This window comes from Toxorhynchites rutilus, chromosome 1, assembly GCF_029784135.1.
Source record: "Toxorhynchites rutilus septentrionalis strain SRP chromosome 1, ASM2978413v1, whole genome shotgun sequence".
Taxonomy (NCBI): domain Eukaryota; kingdom Metazoa; phylum Arthropoda; class Insecta; order Diptera; family Culicidae; genus Toxorhynchites; species Toxorhynchites rutilus.
The window spans coordinates 21902413-21928588 of NC_073744.1; the positions used below are offsets into that span (position 1 = coordinate 21902413).

General features: G+C 41.5%; 1 protein-coding gene across 2 annotated transcripts in view; it reads right to left on the reverse strand.

Annotated features, from left to right (window-relative positions):
* LOC129763106 (homeobox protein B-H2-like) overlaps positions 1 to 24870 on the reverse strand; it is a 60168-nt gene extending 35298 nt beyond the window's left edge. For both annotated transcript variants that reach the window (XM_055761878.1, XM_055761877.1), the window contains exon 1: positions 23427 to 24870. In XM_055761878.1, coding sequence (XP_055617853.1) covers positions 23427 to 24288 — 862 coding nt within the window. In that variant the 5' untranslated portion in view covers positions 24289 to 24870. The remainder of the gene's footprint in view (positions 1 to 23426) is intronic.
* Positions 24871 to 26176: the final 1306 nt, after the last annotated feature.

The window sequence follows — 26176 nt, forward strand, 5'->3', positions numbered from 1 at the left end:
CGCCCAAAAATCAAGCCTTGCGAGCCTTGAGTGGGAAAGAGAGCGCTCGCCCAGAATAGGGGGAAATGCAAGAACGAGAATATGAAGCGCCGCATATATGGCGTGTTTTTTTTCCCAATTTTTGAAAGGTAACCATAAACGCATATCATTACACACCGTTCGCTTGTTCTCACGCGCTCGCTGGCTTCGTTCGGTGGCCGGAGAGGATCCCCACACACATGAAAGGATGCCGCTAACCGATTCTTAGGTGGATCCAGGAGTGATAATAATGATACTTTAGGTCAAGTTCCTTTCTTCGCTGGCTGACCGAGAGAGAGTTCACAGAGAACGAGGGGCTTCCTAAATCGATCAATGCTGCCAACCGCGAAGAATGAAATCAATTAACAAATCGATAATTGATGTTCATTCATAAATGGCGGCGGTGGAAAACGGCACTGTTCGTGAGAAACAAAACAAGCTATCGAGAGGCGCATCAACTATATCGATGCGATTACGGCTAATCTCGGGAATCTGTACGTGGAGGAGATTACAAGGCTGTGAGCGGCGCATCCCTAATGAGAGGTTAATGCGCTGAGGATGGTGCGAAGCACCAGCGGGGAGTGCACAACTGCCATAATAACGACGGCAGGTGAGAGCGGTGTGCCGCCGTAATCTCATTAAAGCGTAGAGCCCCTCGTGCATTTACATGACAGCGGTGTGACATGTAGTTTTGACTGGTCGCTGTCTTCGGCGGAATGCTAGTTGACGAGGGGTACACACATGTTTATGTTTCCTCGCAGCTGGACGAAACGTCAACGTATTCAATTAATCACCGAATTACCGTACCGTAGACTGTCACGAGCTTGATTGGGAAAATTATCAACGATCATGTCCGCGATTGGTTACGCTAGGTAAACCATATGGAATTCTCAGTCACCTGTCCGGGGAACGAGCGGGAAACAAACCCCTCAAAAGCGCCGCCGCCAATTGGACGCTCTCTTTCAGTGCTACAATTGCCGAATTTACATCCACAGTGTTCCTAATTTGGGCTCCCCACCCGGCGACTCGAAAGACATCCAAACGGAACCCGACGAACCTGTTAATAGCTATTAGCCCATTGATAATTCCATTGAAATCCGAATCATCGCCTTTTTCTCGCTCACACTCCATCGGCTTCGAGGGGGATTCGCCTCGATAGTTTCCCGTTCGTTCGTTCGTTCGTTCGATCGTTCAGTCGCTCGCGTGTTTTATTTTTACTTTACTTTATTTTCGAAGGTGGACATCTAGAATCCCGTGACCACGAGATCAGAGGAAGAGGCCGCCGCTCAGAGTACAATAACTCATTCAGCTATTAGACAGCAACAATAAACGTCATAATAGCGTTACAAAGAGCCGCTGATTGCGCACACAGAGATAGAGAGAGCGAGAAACTTGTGGAAGAGCCCGGCGCAAGCGCGGAGAAAGGATTTCGGCTCGGTTTGAAGATTATCGTTGCACATCGTCGTTCGGGGGGCTGCTGGATGATACACACCCCTGATCGCAACCTCGCGCTGTCAGAAGAGCGCTGCAAAACCAGCGTGGAGGAATGAGTATTATGATTGAAGGCACAAAACGGAGGTGCAAAAGCGTTTCGAATAGGTTTCTCCGGAACGCGACGACGAGCTCGGAGGCTGCACAGCCTCCGAATGTGTGGTCCACAGATTCTCTCTCTCCGCGGCGTTGTCTCTCGTGCGTTTCGACGGGAATGGGAGAGTGCGCGCAGTGCAAAAGAGCTGTGCGCACCGGAGAGCTCAAGCCCGAGAGCAGTGATCAAAGCCCGATGCCGGCCGTGCCTAAGGTGTCGGCTGAGCTAATTGGAAGGAGATCAAAGAAGGCCGCCACACCGTATAACGCGAAACGAGCCTCGTCGGGATGCTCCGAATGTGTGTGTGTGTGTGTGTATGCGTGCGAAGCCCCTTTCTGCCTTCTCATCATCATCATCTTCGACGGCGGCGGCGGCGGCAGCAGTGTACGAGTTGAGGATCAATGCTGGAGTAATAACTCTATCGCGCCGGTTTTGCCTCGGCATGGGAGGCCTCCTCTCACTCCACAGTGGAACCCGAGTCGAAAAATTGGAGGTGACCTGGCAGATTTCAAACCAACGGTTTCTCCCGACCGCGCGGCCAACTGATTTCAATTAATTTCCTATTGCTATCCCTAGGCGTTGATGCTTCCGGCGGCGATAACGATCCGGTTTGCCGACTCCGAGGTGGTCCCACTGTGTGAGCAAATTATAAATCCATTTTTTTTGGTTGAGTGCGGGGGGAACGGGGATCGGGGAGGTATGAGCGATGGGTTCTGCCTTCAAATCCAATTTGTTGCCAGCGTTAATTAGTTTTCTGCAGCAGCCGATGCCGATGCCGTTAATCGGTGCGAATCGGGTGATCAATCGTCCGGCGGCTAGAATTTATGGATACTTGGAGCTCTACGCAGGCTAATTTGGGTCATAGACGAGTGCTTCCGGGCCAAAACAACGAAATGAAGTCATTTGCCAAAGTAACACCTCGATCGCTCTCCTGCGATTGCGTTTCCGCTGCCGAATTCGGCTGGGTGTGTTTGATTGGAATCAATTAAGTCCAATTTTCCTTTACGCGAACCACTTTACACAATTGTTAGCGGCCCACATCCGATCAGTGTGTAATAACCTTAAAGCAAGCCGCGAAAGCTCCCCGCAACCATGATAGTATTCATATGTTTGCGTGTGATGTTATTGGGAATAATTAAAGCACAGAGCGGGCGATCGTAACCCCGGCGAGGGGTGCTTCGAAGGTGTGGGGATAGGTGAAAAAATATTTAAATATATTATCATAATTAACCCGACTCCGGCGGGAAGCTGTGCAATGGCGGCGGTGGCGACGGCGGCAGCGAGAGGTTTTACAACCCTATCAAGGCTTATTAGCAAGAACCCCGAAAAAAGCGAACCATCGGGAACGCCAGAGGCGGAAAAAGCACAGACATCAAAGCTCTGCCGACAAATCATCAATTTTTCATTGATTGACTTAATCACTTTAGTACCGGTTGATTATATTCCAGGTCGGTTTCTTCGGGCGTACAACGCTCTCGCGAGTTGGGAGCGCAGGTTTTGCTTCTTTCTTCCGTGGTCCGGATGGGCCGGAGGGAGACGGAAACACTCGAGAGAGAGTGAGAGAGCGCGCGAGACTCTCCGATGGTGTGCCATTGCCGACGCTGCCGTTGCTTCTGCCGCGGCGGCTATTGCTCTTCACAGGAAGGTGTTAGGGGCCACCGCCTTTTCTTCTCGCCATCTACCACACCATAACGCATCGCAACGCGCGCAACTAGAGGTGTCCATATTGTTCATGGATTGATCTTCAGGGCATTCTACAATAATCAATCCATTCGAATAATTGTCTTCCATTATTCGATTAATCGAGCAAATACTTGTTTGTTCTCGTGATATTAATAAACAGACATTGATAATAAAAAAAGGAATCATGATGTTATAATGTTACATTAAATACAATTTTAAAAATAAAAATCGGAGCACACAATAATAATTTTCGAAAGAGATTGTATTTCAGAGGATTGATAAATTTATCCATTCACGACTCTTTGCGAATGATTGAGAAAAAGAACTTTATGGAAATAATTCCCATTATTTATTGTAAAAACTTACGATTTTTCAAAATTGCCTGTTCGTCGAAAATTATTGGAGTACCAGATTTGTTTCCAGAAAATTTCTGTCTAATGCTTATAACTACTGGTCCAAAAGGATTATGATTATATAATCATTTACCACTAGTACGATAGATTAGCCTAGACATTTCTGCTTTTTAGTGCAGTAATTTTGAATAACATAGAAGTTATAATTCCGAAGAGTCCGGCGAATAGACGATCAACAATTCCGAGTGTCATGTCATAAAGGGTTGTCCAATAATCACGTGAACAGAAAAAGCGCGATTTTAGATTCCCCCTCCCCTCCTGTGGCCAAGCGTGGACATTGACAATACTCTTCCCCCGGTTGACCATGTGGTCATTTTTTTCTTTTATTAGAATAAAAAATATGGAAAATCATTAAATTGCACATAGACACTGTTTCAACTTTGTTTTGTTTAATATTTTATTTTTTATTAATATGCGTTGCTGTGTTCGCAATACAAAGTCTTCTTCGCCATCAATTTAGGCGTCGTGCACAAATTACGTAACGTGATAATGGGGGGAGGGGAGTCGAGGCTGCGTTACTTTCTGTGTATTAGAGATAGGAAATTGCGCTATGTAGGGGGGAGGGGCTCCAAAATCCGGATTTTTAGCGTTACGTAATTTGTGCACGACGCCTTAGAAGAATTTTTAGAGAACGTGCTCCACTCCTTAATCTACGGCTTCTCCAGCGTGTTTGAAGTTTTTCTTCAAGTTCCAAATCTTGTTCGAACATCCTGCAGTGTCATTCTGGAAGACTTCCGAAATGTTCGCGTAGAAAAATTACACCGAATAACTCTCGACTCAGTGGGTCCATGGACTTTCGTGTTGATCGTTGACCTTAGTTTAGCAGTAGTCAAGTGGAGCGAAATAAACCTCTATAATCTTGATGAGGATTAGAAAAATCAGAGTTGGGTTATATCTGTGATAAAATCACAAGATTGTCGTAGGACTACTGTGGATATCTTTCAAATGAATTGAACTAATTGTACCACTTCGTTCAGGTGGCAAAAAACTTTAATGATCGAAATGTGTTACGATCTTCTCTCAATCCCCGAAGATGTAATTTGCTGGTTTCGGAAGGAAACGCGGCCTAAGCGTGTAGGAGTGAACACGAAAGGCCTCTTTTGTGTCCTTGGATCCCAGGATCGTCACGTGAGTTGTTTGGGAGGGGTTTCGGATTTGGGTTAGCTAAAGGAATTAGTTTTTAGGGGAATCAATTTATTGGCTTACGAACCCTTCTACAGTTTTTACTAGATAACGGCTTTCTGTTAAGGCTGGCGGGGTACTGATCGGCTACGCCGTGGTGAAAATTGCCAACGACGAGGTAGTGTGTACTAATGGTGGTCAGTTTGGCAACTGGCACGACGTGGTTTAATTCTCCGGTTCTTGGCATCGGTAGCTTCGATGGAAGGTCGCATCCTCCGTGTCGTTCTTGATGTTTAAGGAATAGAACGTAACACAGAACTCGTGAAACTGGTCTGCATTGCTCCTTCGCTGTGAGTCGAATCAAGCACACTCCTTCACGTTCAACTGAGTGCGGTGCCCAGTAACAAGGGTTATATCAGTCGGTTTCACTGCTTAAATAATCGATTTCACGACATGGTATATCGCGTATATAACGAAATATTGTACGAAAGCTTAGATCGGTTCGATCGGTCTGAACACCGGTCTGAACTGAACACGTCGACCACGGTCCAAGAGGACTCAATTCTTTTTCATTTTTTTCTCGAACCTCCTTCCTTTCTTGTTCCAAAAAAATCTTCCGTTCCAACCATTCCATTTTACTACCATTCCAATCTGTCACCCAGTCCTGTTCATCGTAATCATTGGTTATTTTCACTCAGGATTGTCCCGTGAGTTGGCGGCGATTTAAATTTAATAGTGTTTCCCTATTGTATCGGGACCCACAAATTTTGCTGTTCCCATACATTGTTTTTCACCTTCATACAGCTGTCCCGCAATCTAAATGTTGAGAATCAAATTTTTGTTTTATCAAAGATTTTAAATTCCCACAAATTTGATTACAAATGGACACTTGATACCAAATGGATAATTTGGTATCAAGTGTCCATTTGTAATTTGAAAGATTGCACTTTCAAATGCCATAACGATTGAATTTACATAAAAAAATTGCTTCAATTGCGTCAATGTGAATGTCACCCAATGTGCAAGTGGACGTTACCCTGATTTTGGGTTCAGAATGAACCGAATAAATATGAATAAATTGAATAAATATGATTGATTCTTCTTTTCTGGCGTAAAAAGTAAAAAGTAAAAAGTACAAGAATCAGGAAAAATCAGGATCATTTTAGTAAAATCAGGCAAATTCTTTTCTGGCGGGGGCGGGAATACAAGTCAAATCTTCCGCTCTGAATGCGAATGTTTCTACTTTTCTGGCGAAGGAGTGCAAATCAACTCTTCCACCCCGGGCACGAAAGCTTCACTCGACGCCACTGTCCAAGACACATTTGGTAGATCTATGATGCGTATGATTGGCAAATACATGCAAAAGTAGAGGCGATATACGTATACGCCACGTTATATATGTATATAAAGCCGTATATAACGATATTACAATACTTGTCACACTGATATGGAATTTGATCCGACAATGCAATATAGATTGAATAGAATGTACGTACAGCAGTCGTTTGCTAACTGGCAGCAAAAGGCAGCTTGTCGGCATTCGATTGCTAGTTGGACCGACATGGAAAATGCAAATAAAACCGAGGAGAACTTCAATGAATTCACGCTTCACTTTTCGATAGGATCTATCTATTTTGATCGTTAAGTTAACTGTGAATTGTTTGATTCGCCTTAACGGCATTGAGCGTTGTATTTCAGAATGTGTGAAGCGAAAATGACAATAATGGATGTTCAGGTGGAATGAAGACCCTTTAAAATGAAAACAGCGAGGCTCAGAATGAAAGGGGTGTAAGTGATCTGATCGATTTCTCTTCATCATCTTTTTCTTTAGTTAATAACTCAACTGCAAAAACGTTCCAATTTGAGTTTATTATAGAATCCGATAGATGAGGTTCTGAACTATCTTCCACATTGTCAAATACAGCTGGGAATGTGTTTACAGCTAAGTTAGGACCAAAAGAGAGAGTCGATGTAGAGAAATCGATGATGTCACTTACACCCCTTTCATTTTGAGCCCCTCAATTGTGAATGAAAGTTAAATGTTCCCTATCAAATTAGTTTTCTATGTGAATGATGTAAATAATTTTTTTCTGCATTTGGTGAAAAAATCCACTACGAAAATTTGTCTCAAGATGATTTCGTGCTATAATATTATGTTACAATAACATTTTCAAACGTATTTAGCCCTTGAGAATCAGTTCAAAAATTTGATCAAAGGGAAAAAACGTGCTTATTGGCGAAATTTCGTGGGAGGTTTATCACGAGAAACGTCAATGAAAAAATTATGGAAAGTGGCTCGAAACATGAGAAATCGCTCTTCATCGAATGAAAGCGAAGAATATTCACATCGATGGATTTTTAATTTTGCACGGAAGGTTTGTCCTGATTCCGCACCTGTGCAAAAAATTGTTCGAGGTATACCACAAGATAGGTACGATCTTGATTCCGAGTTTTCGATGGTAGAATTCTCTCTTGCTCTCCTTTCTTGTAACAATTCTGCTCCGGGATCGGATAGAATTAAGTTCAACTTGCTGAAAAATCTCCCTGATGTGGCGAAACATCGCTTGTTGAATTTATTCAATCAGTTTCTGGAGCATAATATTGTTCCAGATGATTGGAGACAAGTGCGAGTTATAGCTATTAAAAAACCCGGAAAACCCGCGTCCGACTTCAATTCGTACCGCCCAATAGCAATGCTGTCTTGTATACGGAAATTGTTGGAGAAAATGATCTTGTTTCGCCTTGATCGTTGGGTTGAAACGAATGGCCTACTCTCAGATACACAATATGGGTTCCGCAGGGGCAAGGGGACGAATGATTGTCTTGCGTTGCTTTCTTCAGAAATTCAAATGGCTTACGCCGAAAAAAAACAAATGGCTTCAGTATTCTTGGACATAAAGGGGGCCTTTGATTCTGTTTCAATAGAGGTTTTGTCAGACAAATTACACTCTCGGGGTCTGCCGCCTCTATTGAATAATATGTTATATAACTTGCTTTGTGAGAAACATTTGAACTTTTCTCACGGAGATTCGGCAGTAAGTCGGTTCTCTTACATGGGCCTCCCCCAGGGCTCATGTTTAAGCCCCCTTTTGTACAACTTCTATGTAAGCGACATCGACAATTGCCTTACACAAAATTGCAGACTAAGACAACTTGCAGATGATGGAGTGGTGTCTGTCGTAGGATCAAACGAATCCGACCTGCAAGGACCCTTACAAGATACTTTGAACAATTTTTCAACCTGGGCCATTGGGCTAGGGATCGAATTCTCCACGGAGAAAACAGAGATGGTGGTTTTTTCTAGGAAGCATAGACCAGCAAAACCAAAGCTTCAACTTTTGGGTAAACCGATCACTCATGCTATGTCATTCAAGTATCTTGGGGTCTGGTTCGACTCCAAATGTACTTGGGGGGCCCATATTAGGTATCTGAGTAAAAAATGCCAACAAAGAATAAACTTTCTCCGTACAATTACCGGCACCTGGTGGGGAGCCCATCCCGAAGATCTTATAATGTTGTATCGAACAACTATTCTCTCAGTGATGGAGTATGGCAGTTTCTGTTTTCAATCAGCTGCCAAAACACACCTCATTAAACTCGAGCGAATTCAGTATCTTTGTCTCCGTATCGCGTTGGGATGTATGCCCTCAACGCATACCATGAGTCTCGAGGTTTTGGCAGGCCTACTCCCACTAAAAGATCGCTTCAATTTATTATCTCTTCGGTTCTTCATCCGGTGTAAGGTCATGAACCCATTGGTGATCGGAAATTTTGAGCAGCTGATCGAGCTAAATTTTCACTCCGGATTCATGAGTTCATATCATGAATTCATCTCCATGCAGGTTGATCCTTCTTCGTATATTCCCAACCGTGTTTGTTTCCCTGACTACATCAATTCCTCTGTGCATTTTGATCTGTCCATGAAGCAAGATATCCATGGATATTCAGATTACCAACGATCGAGGATCGCTCCAACGATCTTCGATGAAAAATATAGGGGTATCAATTGTGATAATATGTACTTTACTGATGGGTCCACTATAAATGAGTCCACAGGATTTGGAGTGTTCAACGAATTTTTTAGCACCTCACACAGTCTTCAGAATCCTTGCTCAGTGTATATTGCTGAATTGGCAGCAATTCATTGGGCGCTGGACAACGTCGCCTCACGACCTGTTGAACACTATTACATTGTAACGGATAGTCTTAGTTCTGTCGAAGCTATCCGTTCAGTGAGGCCGGAAAAGCACTCGCCGTACTTCCTTGAGAGAATACGAAAAATTTTGAGTGCTTTATCCAGACGCTGTTACGTCATTACCTTTGTCTGGGTCCCTTCTCATTGCTCAATTCCGGGTAATGAGAGGGCTGACTCATTAGCAAAGGTAGGTGCAATTGAAGGCGATATTTATCAGCGTCAAATCGCTTTCAATGAATTTTATTCTTTAGTCCGCAAAAATACCATCGCTAACTGGCAACGCAAGTGGAATGAAGATGAATTGGGCCGTTGGTTTCACTCGATTATCCCTAAGGTTAGCCTCAATCCGTGGTTCAAAAGTCTGGAATTGAGTCGGGACTTTATTCGCACCTTCTCCCGACTCATGTCCAATCACTGTTCTTTAGATGCACTACTCTTTCGTTTCAATCTTGCCAGCAGCAATCTCTGTGTTTGTGGCCAAGGTTATCGCGACATCGAGCACGTTGTTTGGTCGTGCGAGGTGTATCTGGTCGCCAGATCGAATTTAGAAAACTCCCTTCGGGCCCGAGGAAGACAGCCCAATGTGCCGGTGAGAGATGTGTTGGCTCGGTTAGACCTTGATTACATGTCCCATATATATGTTTTCCTTAAAGCTATCGATCTTCGTGTGTGATTGTCCCTATGTCCTTATACCCTCCTTTCCTTCCTTTGCGGGTAATTCGTCCCCTTGCTATAAATAGTAGAATAAGTTGAAATGTAAAAACACTATAGATATACAAACAGATTTAAGAATTGAGTGTTAATCAACATTGTTACAGTTTCCTTATACCCCATCCTTCTCCTAAAAATATGTCACCCTTCTAAACTCGAGTACACCGCGAGTAATCGGTTTTCCACCTTACTAACCATAGATGTAAGAAAAGTGTTTATATATATAGTTTTAAAATTATATTTAAGAATTCGGCTCCTTTAAACTTAAGTTACTGAGCCTGCAAAAAATAAACGAATTAATAAAAAAAAAAAATTATGTTACAATAGGAATAACAGGATAATAGAAAAAAAAGATTCAAGTCAGGACCAGGGTTGCCAACTATATTTTTCAAAAATCAGATAGAACGAAAATAAAAATCAGGGAGAAATAAGGATATCATATTTTAGGATAGGATAGATTTTTCGTAAAATTCATTCCGATTTTTGGGCGAACATTTCTTGTGAAGTAAAAAGTACAAGTATCAGGAAAAATCAGGATCATTTTAGTAAAATCAGGCAAAATCGAGTGTTTGTCAGGATGTAAGGGAACATACCAAAAAGTTTGGGAAATCCAGAAAAGTTAGGAAGGTTGGCATCTCTGGTCAGGACCAAGTGCTTACAGTAATAACGCTAAGAAAAATTTTTGATTCAAATCTTCGGCATTTTAAAACTGCCCTCGGGCCTTCTAATCTGTATCGTGAATTGGATAAACAAAGGGTCGATTATTTGAACAAATCCAACGATTGACTGACATCTCTAGTCACAGCTCTCCGCCCAGTTCGGTACGATTTGGGGCCACCAATTTGGATTCGGTCTGATGAGCGAAGCAAAATGCGCTCCGGCCTGTCAAATGAGAAAAAAGAAAACTTTTTCGCACCGCATCAGCTTCGCCTGTGCGTGTTTTGTTTTGACAGCTGACAGATCCGTCGTTGCGCGAATGTTGTCATCTGAGGGGAAAGCGAAAGGAAACGAAAGGTCTTAAGTGAGATACCACGCGATTCTAGATTGGGTTGTCTTGTGAAGCAAGCAATGAGGGGAACTATGATCGGCGATTGGAACAAATCAGCTCTTGTTTACAGTTGGTTGTCTTATTCAGTTGTATTCACGGTCATCTCCCATCACCAGCCAACTGTGGCTAATTTAACACCGCGCTTTGCCGTTTTCGACACCGTCTTCGCCGCTCGTTTCGTCACGTTTCAGCCGCCGATCAGAGCAGCAGCAGCCGGTGTGTTCTTGGGCTCGATAGCAAATTTTCAACTCTGCAGGTTGAGCCCGCGAACAACAAAAAAAAGGCACAATTGAAACAATCTTTACACTAAAACTCGCTCACACATAGCATTAGTGTCAGTGATTCGTTCATTAACGGATGGGGGGCCTGAAAGATTCCCGCACTGTCTACGCTGACATGCGTAACATGCTAATTTAAAGGTGTGCTTCGGCCGGCTGACACCCGAAGTGACAGCAGTGCTGGCAGCGGGTTTTGCGATTCGTCTCAACAAGGTGCATCCTTTTTGTGTTTGTGTCTTTCGTTCGCCTTTCATTTTGGGACCTGTAATTGTGTGACGAATACCGCTGCGGCTGCCCGCATTCGCCACGGACCGTTGTTTGGCAGGATAACGTGATTAAACCCGTGATATCGATGCGATTGGATGGGATGGGAAGTGTCAGGATCGTCTTCAGAGGATCCGTCGAACCGAAACCGACACGTAGCGTAATTGTTGATTCAAACCAAATCGAGTGTAGCAAATTGGGCATAACGTATTATTTTGCCGTTCTTCTCGCATTCCCACATTCCTTCGACGATAGATTTATACGGGCCAATAACTTATCGGCTTAGTCGCCGCCGCCACAGCCGCTACCGCTGTCATTTGTACGATTGGTGGTAATCGCAAATTTATTCGTTACCATGTGCAAGGTTTTTGGGGCCGAGGAACAGCGGCCGAGACGCCACCAATTTACAATCATGCGGTCAGCTTTTTTTTTTGTTTCGAAGTTTTTTTTTGCGCACTAATCAAAACGTTCGCAGTCGACCTTGCTGCTGTTGCCGCTGAGAAGATCATATTTTCGGTAATTGGATTTTGATTTATTACCCCCCGCTGCCGCCAGCGTACGGAGCGGTCTTCCCCCGATGGCAAAAGGGGTGTAGAATGCAAAATTTTCCCTCGCCGAACCATGGTGGAAATATGATCTGGATTAAAAGACGGTGGTGAGTTACCGCAGCAGTCGCCGATAATGATCCGTGGTGGGACGTGATTGCAGCGCTACCGTTTGTACCGTTGACTGCCCGGCCAAAGCAGGTGGGAAAGCTAATCATCCGACGATCCGACGAGATTCTCATTATCTCGGTGCAGCTCTCGGGTAGGCGGCTGCTTGTTTACCCTTCTGTTTCCAATTACCCCGATAATGGGATTTCGGGGTGCGAAAGTTGTGCGCTGTGAATTCCCAAATCCTTCCACAAAAAAAAACCACCACCAAACACAGAATCCTGAATCGTAATTCGATGAGTCACCGCGTTAAGGGTCTTCGCTGCCGCCAGCAGCAGCAGAAGATTATTAGCCAGAAATTATGATGATTTATTGCACTCGACCGTGGTGCAGACCAATTAGGGCCACCATTCGTTTGTGTCTCGCCGTTTCAACTGCTCATATTTCTTGACTCTATGAATTTTTAGCAGCAGCACAACCAGTAGCATTGCAACAGCCACTGACACAGCGGCGAATCATCGCCGAGTGCGCTTTTATTGCCACGCCAACGACGGCGGCTGTAGCGGCAACACTGATTGTGTGTCCTGCCATTTATGACAGGTGATAATCATTTTGACCTTGTTCGTCGCGGCGAAGTTCATCCAACTGTCAAAATGCGGGGGGTTCACCAACAAGTGAAAAAAATATGGAATTCGAAAAAAAACAGTCAGTCGGCCGAAGAAAGCAACAACAGCCACTCTTCACGCCTGTCATTTTTATCGGCTGTTTTCGGTGCGAGTTTGTTCCGGGACGGCAGCGGCGGTTCGCAAAAAAAGGCGCAAAAGATCAAAAGGATTCGGCGGTTTGCCGAAATGAGAAAGAACGTGAACTTGCTGCGCCGTGGTGTTAATATTCATGTAAGCTCGAGCGTTAGGTTTGGTTTTTTTTGTTTGAAACGCTCCTCTGGTAATTACCTTATTAATGCAGTCATACTTATGCACGCCATACCCAACGAACAGGGTCGGCAGGGCCGCAAAGGAAACCGCACCGAACGCAGCGAAACGGGTGATGAGAGAGTACAGGAAAAAGAGAGAGAGAGAGAGAGAGAGAGAGAGAGAGAGAGAGATCAAACACGCTTTCGGTATCTTAATCTTGGGTAGGACCCCTCGAGTCCAGGCTTTTGTTGTTATTCAAGTGGACGGATTGGGAAGAGATGCCGGGTAATTATGAGTTCATGCAAAGCAATATAGATTTTATCACACCTTGCAAGCAAGTTTAAATGTCATTCTCGATGTTGACGTGTGCGCGCCGTTTTGCTGACCCCCAGACCCCACTCTGGGGTGGTCCACGTACGGAACGGAATTGTCTCTCACAATATTCCCCCCAGAGATAAACATCACCTTCGGAGACGCTCCTCTTCTAGGAAGCCGCCGCCAAGATCAGGATAAGTGCGAATTCCGTGTAACTAGAAGCTCGTTAATGTCGCACTGTTGTACTCCGGCCGCTGCTGATGAGAATCTCATTCTAACAAAACGTTCCACTTGTCGCTCCCCAAGAGCCAAAGGAAGAGCAACAACAACAAAAAAAAAACCCACGATCGACCCTAATGAGATCTTAATGTTAGAAGCGGCAGCGGCTGAGGCAACTTAGCGTTTTTTAATCACGCCCCTTGCCATTTCAGAACGCGAACGGTTCAAGGTACCTCTGCCAAATCAGAGCGCGTTCGTGGCATGGTCGGCTCATGTGCACTCGAGCCCGATATGCCGCGAGATAATCATATCTAATTTGTAAATCAGTAATCCAATTTGAAGTCTGTGTTTTTCGCACGCGTGAGCGCGCTATCTCACGAAACTTGCATGAGTGGGGTTAATAAATTCTACAAAAAGGAGGTTGCTCGGGAGCCGATAAGATAGTTGAACAAAACGAAAAAAAACGCAGCATTCGGTAGGAAACGATTTAATGGTACACGACATGGCTGACTGCGATTCTGATTGCAGCGCATGAGGGGCGAAACGAAGGATCGAAAACAGTTAGCTAACTACACAAAGCTGGGAATCGTCGTTAAAGTGACAATCAAAATCAATACAGTGGTGGGAGGGCATCAGGGCAACTTTGTTGCACTGATTGCGGCGGAAGTTCCAACGACTTCACGACTTTTCGCGGAATGCAAATAATATAGCCGCAAAAACAAGACGAAGAAAAAGTGGCGAGTGACAGCTGTTTGTTTTCCGAAACAATGTGTGAACAATGGATGATTTATTCATATTAACCGCGCCCGGGTTCCCGGGTTCGAAATTTCAATTTTCCACTGGAAATAACAGTGCATGAAATGAGTGCCGAATAACCACAAGCCAAATGCGGGTCTCGCCGTGTGACAAATGCATTAGCGCCCGGCGATTTTGCCAATTATGTGGTTGGGATTTTATAAGCTGTCGTGAAATTGGTTGGTTAGGAGAGAAAAAAATATCGATTGAAAACATAATTATGCTCCGGACCGTACCGAAACGGGCTAAGATGTGCTGCGATGTAGGTGCCGCAGCAGAACAAGTTCTGGCATCCACGATCACAGGTCGGTGTTTTTATCGTGAGTTAAAATGGGGAACTAAACACTACTGATAAGCGCCTTTTACTACTTTGAAAGTATGCGTAGGCAACCAGCGGCCTGATTCTCATTAGGAAACCGTGAAATTTAAATGAGAACAAAGCCGTAAACACAGTGTAGTTTAGTTCATATCTGTTCCATCAATGTGAAAGAACTAAAAAAGGGGCCAACTTGTTGTTCACGCACTTCGTGATGAAAAATAGAGTAAAAGTCTTATGACTTGCAGTAAGATACGCGTGTCTGAAGTTCCCATTCGAAATAAAATCCTGATGTGTTATTCAACTTCTTTATAGCAGTAAAATTCGATTAAAAATGACACCGACATAAATATTGTTGAATCACATTCATCATCACTGGTTTCAATTTCAGAAAGACTAGCCAATGGTTGAAAGCTGCCTTAGTTATAGTATAAAAATTGAGATAGAAAACAGATGTAAATTCCTGATTCTAGACTAAAAATTTAGACCTTGACACCCAACATGAGATAAAAAACAATTTTGGGTGCAGATATTAGTCTCTATACCAGGGGTTTTCAAATGGTGCTCCGCGAGAAATTGATGCGTCGCGAAGTTATAGCAAATGCTTGAAGTTGAAAACCCACTTTGAAAATAAATATTTCTTTAATTTAACTCAACTGGGCATATGGGGTCAGATGTCGTATAACTCCGACGCGTAACTGAAAAAAAGCTGTTTCGAGTAGAGCACAGTCAATGCAAAAAGGATTATGGATATTGGTTGAAAAAAATACAGGCGCTCCGTCAAATATTTTTGCTGTGGAAAGTGCTCTACCATAAAAAATGCGAAGGATTGTATCCGAGACACGACCGCTTAGGACGTAATACTACGCAATCTTTATTTTTTAATTTGTTGCATTGTCATTATCGTCGAAATTTCATGAATAACTCTTTAATAAAAAGTTCCGGGGATCCGACCTTTGTTGTTTCGGGGACAGAAAGATTCTGAGAATTTTCCTTCTTCTTCTTCTTCTTTTTGAATTAACGAGACTTTAAACTTTTAAGTTCATTCGTCTCTCTCTTCAAAAAGACCCTTTGGAAACTTTCCTACTCGCTCAGCTCCACTGCCTTGAGAAAAGCACTCGATCCCTCGCCGTCCAGCTCGCCCAGCAACGGTGTTGAGAATTTTCTTCAGAGGATATGCAATACTTATACGCTAGCGACAGCTAACTTACTATGCAAGGGTAGAGTTTACCTCGAAAATATTCTCTTTTCGCTATCCTCCTTCGTTGTTTCTATTCTAGCAGCTGCATAAGTTGTTCGTTATTGACAGCTCTGTTCGGGAAAGCACATAAATGGACAGAACAAATGTATGGGGAAATGTGAATGCTTCCAATGTTCATCAATTTAAGCCATATACAGACTATGGGATTGTGATGTATAGCATATCAAACAAATCTTCGAAAATTTCTGGTTCGATTGGTACGCAAATCGTTCAAATCCGTTCGCAGCAAAAATAGTTATTAAGGTTAACTTTATTGCATAAAAACGTGACCTGTTTTCTGATTTGGCACCCTCAATGTAAGACGTCCTAAGTCAAAAAAATCTGATGACCCTTGCGCTAGGCTGTTCTCTCAATATAAATAGCCTCGATATAAATATAGTCTATAGTCTCGATATAAATAGCCCTTAAAATTTCCAACAAGTTTTCCATACATCGGACGATGGCCACATTTACATAGAAAAAGTTTTTCGAACAACTTTTTAATTTTTTTCTTTGAAAAATTACTATTAATGTTTAATTTGTAACATTTTTATGTATGAATTATCGCAGTTTACATGATCTGCTAACTTTTCTCTATTTAGAAACATGTCAAGAACATGTCAAACGTGAGAATTTTAACACAAAAATGTTACGAGCAAAACATTATTTTTTTCAGGAGGTTTCATACAAAGATGACTTATATTCCAAAAACTATAAAAGATTGAAAGTTGATGTCTTCGACAAAAGTTTATATTTTTAAAAGCTCTAAAACATTGCCGAATACATTATATCGCTATCTTGACTTTAAACAAAATGAGGATAAAGAAAACATGAAAAAGTTGTTGTTCGAAAAACTTTTTCCCTGTAAAAGTAGTGCCTATCTTCCGATGTATGGACGACTTGTTGGAAATTGTAAGGGTTATTCATATATATATTGTAAAGAATTTTAAAAATATACGTTTTTGAGATCAATGAATTTCAATTTTTAAAATAACTTTTTTGTCAGCGTTGATGTTTTTTTGTAAAATCTTAAACAATTTCCTACATTTCATCCTTTGACATGAATTTTGTAGGTACCATAGTTTTTAAGTTTTAAGTTTTTAAGAAGAAGAAGATGTGTGGCATGCCCAGTTCTGACAACCCGGGCATCGTTAGTTTGGCGATCAAGTGGGCTGGGCACTCAGCACATTTCCGGCATCTTATCAGCAGGCAGTCGCCGTTCGGCTTCGGGCGGTCTCCGATTATCCCGCGGACGCTCAGAAACACACAACAATGTGAATAATATGTCAATTAAATCATTGTTCATTTCACTAGTAAACCATAAACAGTTTTGCACGAGTGATTTATTCTGATTTACGTGCAAATATGCAACGGACAGCAATTTCCAGTTATGCATTAGTTAGACTAAGTTCGCCTTTGATACCACCAAACTGGTTGCATCAGATACACGGAATTCCACAGCATGGCCTAAATTAGGTGCAGTCTGATTTTAAATTTTTTTAACCATGTTTTCAGGCAATCAGCACAGTGCCATAATAAGTTCTATTGTCCATTGACAAAATTGAGATTCGAGCGAATCCAATCGAAACACTCAATGTTTGCAATGGAACCACACAGATAGAATTTGATTAGATTTAGGTTTCCAATCTATATATTAGCAACGCAGATTAGACTATTTTGAAATTAGTATGAATACATTCCCCTTTATTGGTAACTGTCAGAATGGATCACTTAGTTTAAAGGACTACATAGGTGATGTAACGTGATGAAAACTTGTAACTTGGAAACTATTGGCTGTATAAAAAAATGTTCAACTTAGAGAGACAGTTCACCGTCTATCACATTCTTTTAAATAGGAACAAAGAGTGAAATTTTTGTGTGCCACTATTCTTTTTTTTTCATTGGAGAAGACATGGATTTATTCTGTATCTTCCTGTTTGTATTCTTCACGTGAATTTGTAACTGATTTATCCATTTCCTAATTTATCTTCTTTGGAGATGGCCACATTTCTTTTTGAAAACAGTCAATAGAAAATCGCACAAATAAATAGGTTTTGTGGTGTAATTAATAAATGGGAATTAGACAACACATGTGAAAAAATGAACATTTTGGGCATAGGAAACTAACGCAAATAGTTATGTCCTGATAGGTAGTAGAGAAACGAAAATTTATAATATACTAGGAGAAGCATGAGATCGAAACGTTTTCCCTGAGGGAAAAAAGTGGAAACCTGAAAATAACTGAAAAATAGCATGCAGAAAGCAATAAAACGAAGCGTAGAAAATTCTAAAACAGAAATAGATCAAATGAATCGAAAAAAAAGTCTAAGGATATAATAAGAGGGAGAGAGAGAAATAGGGTTGCTTTGCTTTATATACTCGGTGACCGGAATAAATCGCCACAGTAAACAACTGCAACAGAAACAACCGCTTAGAAAAAGTGTAGTAGGCTAGAAATATTTGGCGCGGGAAAAACATCATGTGCCTCACATTTCTATTATAAATTTATTCTCTTGTTCTCGTTTTTCGAAATTTATTCTGAGGACAATGTAATGGGGACGAAGTCCCCATTTGGCGAGGATAAGGAATCGAGGCGGCCCATGCCGCCAAGATGACGCAATCCGAGTCCACCGCCGACCCGCCGTCGGAAGCGGCGGTGTCTCGCACGCAAACCTGGGATCCACTGATTGCCCGGTTAGTTTGAAACATAGGATACGATCCTTTAGCAATGTCCGACCGAGCTCTAGCGAGCGTCGGACGGTATACGTCTGCCCGGGGCGTTACGTTTGCCTGGGGCGATACGTTTGCCCGGTTAATTCTTGTTTTGAAATACAATACCGCGCCACAATATTTATAGCCTACTACACATTTTATAAGCGGTGGTTTCTGTTGCAGTCGTTTTCTGTGGCGATTTATTCCGGGAACCATATACTCATATATGGCAGATATACTCCTAAAAAGGTAAAATGGCGGCCTCTTAAAATGGTACAATTATTCTTCTTGAATGGCACTAACGTTCCTTGAGAAACTTCTTCGTCTTAATCCAAAATATATTTAAGCCATGTTGGCGTTGAACATAAAACAAGAAATAATATGTTCATATACAATGCATAACCCAGGATCAGGGCTGTGATGTTGATTGAGATACATGAGTCGGAAAAACTCGCATTCCGTTTGTCAAATAAAAAATCCAAATTGCTTCCAATACCAAATAAAAATTGTGTATTAGAGATAAAGACATAGAGATGAAAATGTTAAAATGTATATGTAATATCAGCCATTTCATGCCAAATCGATATAATGGTTCTCAAATTTTTGTGAAAAGTTGTAGTTCGGTTTTTAGTTGCAAAAAAGTATGTTTTTTTATTTTTTCTTTAGGGTGCTCATTCCCATTTTAAGGTGGTCAGAAAAACCCATCTTTTTCTCTTTTTTTTTCAAAAAAGCTTTTTTTTCCAAAATAGCACTTTTTTCAAGACAGATTACAACAAATTTTTCAATAATTCATAACTTTTGAACTACTGAACCGATTCATATGACCAATATATTAAATTACAGCCAATTAGCTGTTTTTTTAAAGGATAGTACAATTGCAGAGAATTTGAATTTTGTTTTCGTTATTGTTGATTGTATTTGTTTTTCATAGTTTTCATGGTCTCGGGACCAAGGGCGCTATATTTTTATTTTTAAAACGGTTTTATTTAACTTGCCCTGTAATCTGTTTGTATGTTTGTATGTTTGTATGTTTGTATGTTTGTATGTTTGTATGTTTGTATGTTTGTATGTTTGTATGTTTGTATGTTTGTATGTTTGTATGTTTGTATGTTTGTATGTTTGTATGTTTGTATGTTTGTATGTTTGTATGTTTGTATGTTTGTATGTTTGTATGTTTGTATGTTTGTATGTTTGTATGTTTGTATGTTTGTAACATGTTTGTCTGTAGCGCTGACCCACATTAATAGAAATTTGACCCCCTTTCTGTTGACTGATTGATCTGAAATTTGGAACACACCTTTATCTCATCATTATAAAACTGTGTATTTCATGATCTTGAAAGTCCAAGATGGCGGCCGCTACAATATGGGTTTTCCTAAACCCCATCAATATGGGAATCAAATGAAAGGGCTTGACTAGTAGAATACAGTTTTTTATGAAAAATGCAAATCCAAAATGGCCGCTACCACAAAATGGCGTCATATATATATATATATATATATATATATATATATATATATATATATATATATATATATATATATATATATATATATATATATATATATATATATATATATATATTCAAAACTCCATCAATATGAGTATCAAGTGAAAGAGCTTGACTAGTAGAACACAGTTATTTATGAAAAATGTAAATCCAAAATGGCTGCCACTACAAAATGGCGGACTACATATTTTCTCAAAACCCGATTAATATGGGTATCAAATGAATGGGCTTGAATAGAGAAATATTCTAATGAAACAGATAATGAACTAAAAACTAGAAAATAAAATAAGTAAAAAAAACTTTTTAAGTTAAACGGTTTAATTGTGATTAAACATAATAATGTACTAAACTAGAAAATAATTAGGCAAGTAGCAGTTAGTTGTTATCACACCTCTCTTTTATTAGTCTAGGGCATTGATAAGATTAAAATAAGATCGTGGGACACGTTGGATTTCTATTATCCACAATTAACTACTTCATGATATCCCACGATTTTATTTTAGTCTTATCAATGCCCTAGACTAATGAAGGAGAGGTGTGATAACTGCTAACTGCTACTTGCCTAATTATTTTCTAGCTTTTAGTACATTATTATGTTTAATCACAATTAAACCGTTTAACTTAAAAAGTTTTTTTTTTACTTATTTTATTTAACATTTTACCTTGAAAGCTGAAGATTTTTTACAAAAAATATCTCGAAAGGTGGTGCTTTTCCGTTTTTTGGTTATATTTTTTAAAGCAATCATGTTTTCAATCTTCGTTCAATATTTCTATGCGATTAGACCAGATGTATGCAACTAGAATCCAGTTTTTTTCCCAAGTCAAATATTTTTTTCAAGAAATAATAGCTAATTGGATTTAATTTGATATATCGATCATATGAATTGAATCAGTAGTTCAGAAGTAATAAATTTTAGAAAAAGTCATTTCTGGAAAAAAAGGAAAAAAATTATTTGTCGGGCCATCGGTTAACTTTGAAAAATCATAACTCAAAACCGAAAAAAAGCCTCTCTGATTTCGAGATATTTTATGTAAAAAAAATTCTCAGCTTTCAAAAAAATATATAGCGCCCTTGGTTCCGAAACCATGAAAACTATAAAAAAAATAGATACAATAAATAATAACAAAAACAAAAATTCTAATCCTTACCGCAAAATATTGGTCTAATATTTTGCGGTAAGGAACAAAACTATCACTTTTCACGAAAATCTGAGAACCTCTATATCGGTTTGACATGGAATAGCTGTATATTCAGAATCTATCTGTATTTATAGTCTGTGTTTTGGACTGAATATTTACGCATAAAAAAAGCATATCAGCAGAGGAAGAATTGAAGATTGTTTTCAAATTTTTATGTTATTTGGTTCGATCATATAAATCTTATTATATAGAGTTTGAAAACAAAAATTTTCTCTTGGGTAATTTTACACTCTGAAGCATATTTCTTCATCAATGACTTTGCGACTACTTTTACATACACATCATCCTCTCTGAGGTAATTTTGTGCCACAAGCTTAATCTCGTTGTAATTCCTTAAATTTATCAAATATTCTGGTTTCATGAAATTATCTAGCATTGTTTTGAAAATCTTAGAACAATTCGAGTGTTGTGAACACAATTCGGGATTTTCATTCTGGAAAAGTTTATTCAGTCGGTTCACAACTGGCAATGTGTATAAGAAAAAGGACAGGACCAGAAGAATTTTAGTAGGGATAAGAGTGGTTTTTTATTATGAATATTTTTTTCTGATAACATGAAAAGTACAAAAATCAGGAAAAATCAGGTAAAATTGAGTGTTTTTCAGGATATCAGGGAACGTGACATAAAGTCTGGGAAATCCTGAAAAATCAGGAAGGTTGGCATCTCTGCCCCAATGAAAAAAGGCAACGTAAAGAAAGCAGAAATAAAAGAAAGCTACACCAAAACTAGCGTTGGCAGAAAACATATCATCTTTGGCAGAAAAGATGCCATTTCCTGTGCATGAGAGTCAAATGCGCAAATAATGAGCTATTTTAAAGGCTTAAAAATGGTTTGTATGTATGCGAGCAGACATCTCTTCCTGTTTTCTTTTCTCATTTCAATTGGGATTGTGCCAAGAAAGAAAGTCCATACGACGTCAATGGGGATCGAATCGAAGCCGGCTGGAATGCAAAACACACGACCACGCTATCCATATAGCTGCCAGCGCTATTATAAAGGAGCGTGATAATATTACACCTCATCGTAAAATGAAGTTGGAAGGTGTTTTCTGAGACGATAAAGAAGAACATGAACGAGAAAATATCTTTCTCTATCTGGGCCGTGTATTTGGCAAACTATACGAAAATCTTTCATGTGCTTTCATTTAAATGTGTCTCCTGTTTCGCTCCCTCATATTGGCTCTAGCATATATATTATACAAATGACATACATGTATTGGGGAGTAGAAAATTTTATGTTATCTTTCAGCTCATTTAATGTAATAAATCGGGATGCCAGAACATGTGCTAAAAATTAACTTTAGGTGTAGAAAAAAAATATCCCAAAACCAAAAAAAAATCAATTTTGAGATTCAATAAGAATGAACATTGTCTACAATAAAATACACAATATGCTAAATAACTGACTATACAATTTCAGACAAAAATACGTACACAAGATGCCGGTTAACCCAGACATTTTAGATCCCCGACTATACACTGGAAATGATGAATTTTTAAAAAATCGACGATTTTTTCATCTTTCAATTATCATTATGGGTAGGTTTGCAGTATCAAAAGCATTGGAACATGGGATCAGTTGTTTATCAATTTTAATATCATCTAAGTGTGCCAATTTTTATTTGGAAATGATTTTATCTAGTCTAGAATGATTTTGATCGGTATAAAATAGGAAAAAATCTACCAAACCCTGCCAAACTCATCGAAGTGCTTTGAACTGATTTATCTGATTCGAACGTTGGTTTAGCCCATTTCCCATTAAAGCATTTCTATTTCCTTGTGAAGTCTCTCCATAAACAGATCTTTTTCTCGACATTTGACCATCGAGAATGATAAACACTACTTTCCAATGAAATCGTTCAACGCTGTTTTTTATTCCAAAAATGATGAAAAAAAGCAATAAAACGAACATATGCATTCTCGTATTCCAACGAAGATAATTATCTGACAGAAAACAACAAACTTTAGAAAACAAAAAAAAGTGAAAATAACACCAAAACAGAGGGTGAATCACGCAAAACAATGACCCACGTTCAAAATTATCAGAAAAAAATAGATGAAAACAAGAAAATTTCAAAAAAATATTCAAATGATTATTCGATGTTCAAACCTTTTATAATTTTCAAGCTTCCCATAATTCATTTTGATTCCTCCCAAATCGTGACAAACTCCCGTTTCATCCATCACAACACAAAATTCGTCGTTCGAAATTCAATGAAAAAGAAACATCACTCACCTCCATCATCGTTAGCCTCGTCGAAGTTCTTGTTGGTCATCTGGAACAGCGCGTCCAGCGGCGTCCCGTTCGGGGTGGTTTTCACTCCCGAAGACTTCCCACTGCCACCCCCACTCGCACCACCCTTACCACCAGAGCCACCACCGTTGTTGTTGTTGTTATTGTTCGACCCGGACGAGGACGATTGCGAGGACTGATGGTCCGAGCTGCGACCGATCTCCGGCGAACAGCAGTCTCCGCTGGCCGCCGAGCTCGACCGTTCCGAGCCACTTTCCGAGGGGATGATGTCCATGCTCATGTGCCGCAACAGCTGGGCCTGCGCCCGGAAGTGCTCCTGCAGCTGCTGGTGATAGTCCAGCGCTAGCCGGTGCTCATAGTGGAGCAGTGCCGGAGGTAGGAACGGTCGGACCGGGATCGGTCCCCGCAGATGATCCCATGGACGCACAATTTTGGCCGCCGCTGCCTGCAGCGTGCTGTGGTGGTGTTGCAGGGCCAGCGCACTGTCCCGATTGCTGCTTTCGGTGTCCCGGCCGAGGATGTCCGCTATCGAGAAGGACTTGACGCCTTCGACGGTGGCAGGTTTGGGAAGGGACGCTACGGATGGGGCCGCTATCGACGATGGCGGACTGGGCGGTTCACGCGAGGGACTCGACAGTTCCTTAGGGCTGGTGCTGTGAGGTTCGACCATTCGCAACCGCTTCAAGGGGGTGAAATAGTCTTCGCTTCGGCTGTGATGGGACTGCAGGTGGTGGTGGTGATGGTGGTGTAGATGATGATGGTGATCCACCGGCGGTGGACTTGGCGATCCGACGGATATCTCCGAAACGGCCGGACTCGCTGGTGGGGGACTTCTGCACAACATTGCTGATGCACTTTCTTGAAAATCACAGATGCCGCAATTATGCGCAAGTTTTATTCGCTTCCTGCTCACTATCACTTTGTCACTAATAACACGCGCTTCAATCCATTGGTTCACGTTTCACTTAGACCGAACGCTCGAACATTATTGCTCATAATCCTTCAATCTGACCCTGTTCAATCAACATTTTCCCCGAATCAAACTTCCAGCCATCGTTGCACTCATCAAACCTTTTTTTCCGCCAATTCGAACGCACCGATAAACGCAAATTTGAGACTGACGTCTTTTTTTCTTTCTCCAACCTTTACACCGCCTCTGGCCGTTTCACAGACACGGCAGACACGGCGGCGGTATGTATGTTCAAATCAATCAATCAATCAAACCACTAATGGCAAGTCAGCCGCCTCTTAACCCGCACGAACTCGCTTCACACTCACTCGTCGTGCTGTTGATCCACACTGGACTGCGACTTCGAGCGGCACCTTTCTCGACCATCCGGTAGGTCGACAGGTTGGAATTGGGTTCACACAAACGCTCGGCAAGCTGCAAGCTGCTAAAAAACACACGCTCACGGCACACGAAGACGGCGGGCACTGACAAACTGACAACGGGCTGAAAACTCTCCTACTCTCCGGCCTTTGGAAGTGGCGGTTGGTTCGGTCCGAGCGAGTGTGTGTATTAGTGTGGCAGCGCGTTATCCACGAAGCAAAGCGCACCGTTGTGTGAGTGTGTTCGCTTCGAAGTGGGCCCTCGAAAGATGGGCGCAAGAGCGACACCACAAAACGGGGCGGAGCCAAGCCGCACAAGCTCGAGCCAATCGGTACGTCAGTGGCATCGAAAAGCAAAAATGTCGGCACTGTCAAGATAGCGTCGGATACTCACACACATACACACACACATATCAGTACACACGAAGCATCATGCCATGAGCGCGGTCGCTTGCTTCGTCGGCAAGGCTAATTTGTTAGGTTAGTTAATTGACTTTTGAGCGCATATAGTTAGACTAAGTGTAAAAGTATTTAGAGTTAAATGTATTATTTATTGCCTGCGGAGCCGTCGTTTCTTGTTTCTCCATTAACACTTTTCGCCGTCGCTCGTCTCGAGCCGCCGCCTTGCGCATCTATGTCGACCGTTAGCGCGCGCGAGTCGGTGTGTGTCGTGTCCTCTTCTCCTTCTCCTTTCGCGTGTTACCATTAACATAAATCAATGTGGGTGTCACTCACATTTGAAACACGAACACCCGGATTAGCAGCGGTTCAGCGAGCCGTCGTCGTCGTCGATGCTCTTTTTTGCGCCATTTCCCCTCAGCACAAGCGCATTGAAATTAGCTTGAAAACCTTGCCATCCGCTCGAAAAGCAATTTCGCGAGAGAGAGAAGGTATTAATTAATTATCGGGTAATTTGAATCGATTGGAGCAGTAGCCGCCAGTGCCGTCAGCACGAGCTGCAACACAACGACGAAAAAAGGAATTTTCCCCCCAAACGGGATAAAATTTGGCACCCTTTTCGAGAAGTATTTGGGGGGGATTTTGGATTACACCAACCCGGATCCCGGCACAGGGCTCTTCGATTAGTCCCTTTGATTGATGGATTTGCATGCTAGCCTAGTGAACCAGTTGGCCGGTTCCCGGGTTGTGGAGTACACAACCGGTGAGGGGCAAGCAAGTGCTTCCGGGTGTATGATTTGTTTTTAATGGCGTCATGCCGGCGGCTGCGATAGAAGAGCCAAACGATCGGAGCGAATTTCGTTCGCTCGTTCGTTCGTTCGTCCGTTTATTCGCACATGCTGGTGGTGGAGGAAGTTAGCTCAGAAGTTTACCAAGTGAATGATTGCATGCATTTTTATTTTAAATCATAAAAGTCAATTTCTCTGCAAGTGTTTAACACCTTT